Source organism: Lycium barbarum, chromosome 1 (assembly GCF_019175385.1).
Source record: "Lycium barbarum isolate Lr01 chromosome 1, ASM1917538v2, whole genome shotgun sequence".
Lineage (NCBI taxonomy): Eukaryota > Viridiplantae > Streptophyta > Magnoliopsida > Solanales > Solanaceae > Lycium > Lycium barbarum.
The window spans coordinates 159,926,924-159,931,922 of record NC_083337.1 but is presented as its reverse complement, the minus strand read 5'-3'; the positions used below and the strand labels follow the sequence as shown (position 1 = coordinate 159,931,922).

Sequence of the window (4,999 nt, the reverse complement as noted above, 5' to 3'; positions counted from 1 at the left end):
TCATTTGTATAAATAATTTATTCAGAACTTAGCACGCATTATGATTCGGTACTCGTAAATTAAAAATCCTGAACTAAGTGCATGTTCAATGTTTTCTGCTCCCGCGCGCGACCCCAGCTAGCCCTAATATTGAATAAATACTTGCAATAGGTAATTGCTTTAGGCTAAACAAGACTTTTTCTTTTGGAAAAGAGAGAGTATGATCTTTACAGAGGTTGAAGAAGTGAAATTTACCCTGCGTATTTCCAAATGTTTAGCATTAATAATAACATGATAAAAATGATATAGGTTAACATATATTGAGTTTAAAATATTTTTAAATCAGCAGTCAGACCTTGCCTGTTCCAGTGCCCTTTGGATAGGTGTCTTTCAGCTAGAAAATCACATAAAGGAGCTTAGCAGCTTTGCAGATTATTAGGTATTGAAACGTGGTCCATACTGCCATATGAACAAAAGCTGAAATAAAACATAAACAAGAAATACATGCTCAAATATAGGATCTATTTAATTACCTACATACTCGTGCTAGTGAGAATCTCCTTTTACAATGACATGAAATAATTTATTACTATTAATATAAGCAAATCCCATAAAATAGGACTCTTCACATAGACATTTTTCTAGAGTACTCTCAAATAAAAGTAACACAAACAGAAGATATAGCAGCCATAGAGTTACCTCCACCTCTTAGGTAGTCTCTGAAGATGACACATTATAGTCATAAAACACTTAGAGAATGACTTTTTTTCTAGCAGCACGCAACTACTAAAAGTCTAAAAATCCCAAATTTTCGCCATAGTGACTCAATGGTCTAGCTAGGAAATTGCATGTGAGGAGGACTAGCTAGAAAACCATAGCACTAGTGGTAGTAGTAGTAGTGATAGTTAAAAAGCACAGAACTTCTTTCAAATGACCAAGAAACATGAACCCTCTATAAATTAGGCTCAAATATTTCCTCCTCCTCCAGAAGGGTTTTGATCATTCCATGATGAGGGAGGATAAGGGAAATGATAACCTCCTCCGTGATCATACCCCATTCTCCTACTAAGTGTCATGTTATGAAGTGATGAGCCAATTTCCTGAGGGCCAATAACTGGTGGCGCGGACACGTCATTGCAAGAAGCATAGCGGAGTAAATCCGCATTAGCGTCATCGAGCTCCTTCTGGAGGCGCTCGACTTGCCTTTGGAGGAAGGTGATCGCGCTAACACACCCATAAACAGGATCTCTAACTCTGGCCTCGGCTTCGTAGGCCAGAGTGCTGACGGCGTCCTCTCTCTGGTGAGGGAGGAGGTCGTTTAGAAGCTTGGTCACATTGCTGGCCCCGAAGATCTTGTGGACATTGGCAAACTTATGTGGCTCCTCAGGTGGGAAATAAGGTGCAAAGATGCAACCAGGCAGACACTTTCTCCTAAGGAATTTGCAGGCAGCACAAGGGGAGTTGTAGCAGCTGGATGAAGCCATATTTCCTCTCTAAGCTGCACCAAGGTAACATCAAGTAATTAATTTAAACCCTTCTTTCAATTATTTTTTATAAACATCCTTAAGCTATGTACTTTTAAAAAATAAATTGATCTACTCATTCTACCTACTTGTTACTATAAATTAAAATTACAGTCACGATTTCTCCTTAATTATTTCTAACCTAATTTCAATATTTTCTCCAACTCTGGATTTTCCTGAAATACTTTTTGTCTTGAATTAATATGTAACCATCAAAGAACCTTAACACACCTAAAACACATCAAAGAACATATATTCAATTATGCTTTCTAATAATTCTAGTTTCAATCAAGAGCAAATCACAAAAAGGAGGAGAAAATACCTTGAGAAAATTAGTTTTCTTAATTATTTTGTTTGGAGTATAGTGAAGTATGAAATCACTTAGATAAAAGCATGCTGGATGACAGAAAGAAGACTACATGCTTAAATTATAAATTTTACATTTCTGACCGCTCTCCAACAAAAAATCTTAATCTTCTTCTTCTTCTTGCTCATCTTATTTTTCCTTTCTTTCTTTTATCTTTTTGTTATAATGGTTAAGGAGGAACTCTGCATGCTTTGTTCAAATTAGATCAAGAATTTGTCTTATCTACATCATCTAGCTAGCTAGCGCACAGATACTAGAATAATCAGACTGTGCTTGAATTTGTTGATGAGTTCAATTATATGTAATGAGATACATTTTGTTACTCTAATAAACATAAGATCTGAAAAATGCAGTTCCGGGAATGTATATATAAACATTTTCAAAATGTAAATAAAAGAACAAGTAAACCCTAGATCAAGACTATGAGATAGATTTAGGAAGAATTTAGTGAACTTTAATTTATCTAAACTTTCCGAAAAAAGAAAAGTTAAGTCTCGCAAAAGGAATTAAATATAAGGAACCAAAAAAATAAATAGAACACAACATAATTAAACGGTTGTGACTTTACCTGTATGTGTGATCTAGGTTTAATTCTCTGATGAGAAGAATGAAAAGTGAAGTACCTTTTTTTACCTTCTTCTCAGAAAACTGGTTACAAAAGTAACAAAAAAGTTCTTTACCACTACTGATGAAGCCACTCAAAAGGGAAACCCTAATTGCAGAAGAGAAATTTCTGAAGCTTTGTCCTTAGCAAAATCTAATATAGCAAAAGTTGTGAACAAAACTGATGATAAGGAGGCAAAGAGCATAATTTAGTGATGGAGAAGGAATGAAGGCAAAAGACAAAAAGGCAATAATAAATGGGAGCGATGTACATAACATTATGCTAAAAAAGATGACTATGACCCTCTTTCGAATATTAATAATAATTATAATATCAAGGAGGTGTGGGGTTGTTTCCCATTTTTACTTCTACCCTTTCATTACCTCCTGCTCATGCACCACCCAGTGACAACCAAAAAAATTCTAAATATGCATATTCACATTTTTTTTTCTCTGTCATATGAATGAATCGCAATAGCATACAAGCTGTGTCAAACTCATTATTTGAATTTTCTCGATCCTTAATTTGTTGAAATCCACATGTTTCATGTTTGTATCAATTTCTTTTCCATTTTGATCACTCTTTTTGCTGGTACTAACATGCTACGTACATTACTGCCCTTGGTAAATGTCTAGGTAATAGATTGACATATTTGGTTAGAAAACAATTGAACTAAATTATTTGTTACTCTTGACATTTTGCGCACTATGAATATTCCTTGTATAGAACATATCATGCCGATGAGCTTAAGAAACTAATCACCATTAATGCATAAACCCCAAAAAATTAAATTATATTCTCTTTTCTTGTTTATATAATAAATTTATATGCGATGTATAATGAAATATATGCTAAATGATAATAGACTGAAGGAAACGCGATATTACGCCCAGTGGTGGACCCATGTACAATTTTTGGGTGCTCCAGCACCCATTAAATTCAGTCACAGAGTGTATAGCTGTATAGAAAATATAAAGGAAACAGATATAAATAGTTAATAGAGCACCCCCGAACTCAAAATTCCTGGGTCCAGCACCCCCGAACTCAAAATCCTGGGTCCGCCACTGATTACGCCCCATACTTTTTCTACGTCCGTGTGTTTTGACCTTGCTCTTGTTTTGAGAATGGAAATAAACAAATATAATAGTAGGCTTTAAAAAATTAACTGTTTAAATTTAGAACAAAATAAGGGTATGAGTTGGAATAATTTTCTCTATATATTCCAATTTTTACTTGAATTGTTTGAGGATATATATATTGTATACTAATCAGTAAGACTAAGTGGGATAAAGAAATCATTATTGTGAGGTGATTGCTGGTAACATTCTCATGTGAAGATAAAAAAAAGTATTCTTGTGCACTTCTGTTCAATTGCAAAGGATGTATGAAAAGAATTTTCTTTCACACCAAGTATAGAAAGGTAATGTCAATATGAACATTAGTTCGCCATGGGACCTGTACGATTAGTGACGAATTTGGATCCGTCGAATACAAAATGAACATTTCTTTGATCTATTTGGAGGAGCTTTTAGGTAGTGGTGTTTGGTTTTAATGGAAAAAAAAACACATTACTTAAATATGTTCGGAATAAAAAAGTGAAATATATAATTTTCTGGGATATAATTGTTTAATTTAATTTTAATGCAAAAAGATAAACCTAACATAAGCATCTTGTATTTTTCCTGAGGAATGTTTGGACTTCAAACAATTATATATCTTGCTTCTTTTCCGTTTCGTTTTTTTTTTTTTTTTGGGAGTATTATGCATTCATCTGCAAAACCTAGATAGAGGAATTAATAAAATATTTTGTGTTGTTCACTAAATAGGGCTATCAGTTGTCTAAAAGCAATACTATTTTTTACGATTACAATATCATCTTTATACTCTACCACCTCTATTAGTAGGTCCTAATCAATGCGCATGGTCAACTCATTCTGCAATGGACTCTTTTGAATTCCAATATTATTCTTTTCTTGGCCATTAGTGGTGAGTGGTGACCATTATCTAGTCATATGACCATTTTAATATGAGATCAGTAAGAGCTTGGTAAATAAGATAAAAAAAAAAATTGGCTTAATGCATATGCGGCCCCCTAAACTTGTTTTTTTTATTTTATTTTGACACTTCAACTAAGTGTTGTTCCTATTGAACCCCTGAACTCGTCCTCAAATATGTCTATATATCAAACCCAATAAATCTGTTTTTTATTAGAAACAAAGTTAAATTGGGGAAATGAAGGTGGAGTAGTATTTTAAACATGTGGTAAACTATTCTTTAGGTCACGGACGTGTCGGTTTCTGTTAGTTCTGCTCTTCCATTGCTAGCTTAATTTAGAGTTACTCTTTTTCCCCCTCTCAATTACTGTTAATCTTAGGTAAAAGATGACATAATTAAATTAGAATTTATATTAGCATGTAGCTAAATTGAAGATGGAATATTATGTAAGTCGAATTGTGTTTGATAAACACACTTCATGAGGACTAGTTCAGGAGTTCAATAGGAACAACATTTAATTGATGTGCCAAA

At 33.7% G+C, this 4,999-nt stretch overlaps 1 protein-coding gene across 2 annotated transcripts; it reads right to left on the bottom strand.

Moving 5' to 3' along the window:
* Positions 1–494: 494 nt before the first annotated feature.
* LOC132601602 (protein LATERAL ORGAN BOUNDARIES-like) lies at positions 495–2,709 on the bottom strand. Of its 2 annotated transcripts, none has more exons than XM_060314685.1 (2): positions 2,438–2,709; positions 495–1,477 (listed from the first exon to the last, which is right to left on the bottom strand). In XM_060314685.1, the coding sequence occupies exon 2, from the start codon at positions 1,461–1,463 to the stop codon at positions 945–947; it is 519 nt and encodes a 172-aa protein (XP_060170668.1). In that variant the 5' UTR covers positions 1,464–1,477; positions 2,438–2,709; the 3' UTR covers positions 495–944. The 2 variants fall into 2 exon arrangements, with proteins under 2 accessions (XP_060170668.1, XP_060170672.1); XM_060314689.1 differs by having other exon boundaries at positions 2,493–2,709.
* Positions 2,710–4,999: the final 2,290 nt, after the last annotated feature.

Excerpts from the sequence above, each read along its gene's own strand:
- LOC132601602 (XM_060314685.1), bottom strand. The coding sequence starts at position 1,463 with ATGGCTTCATCCAGCTGCTACAACTCCCCTTGTGCTGCCTGCAAATTC.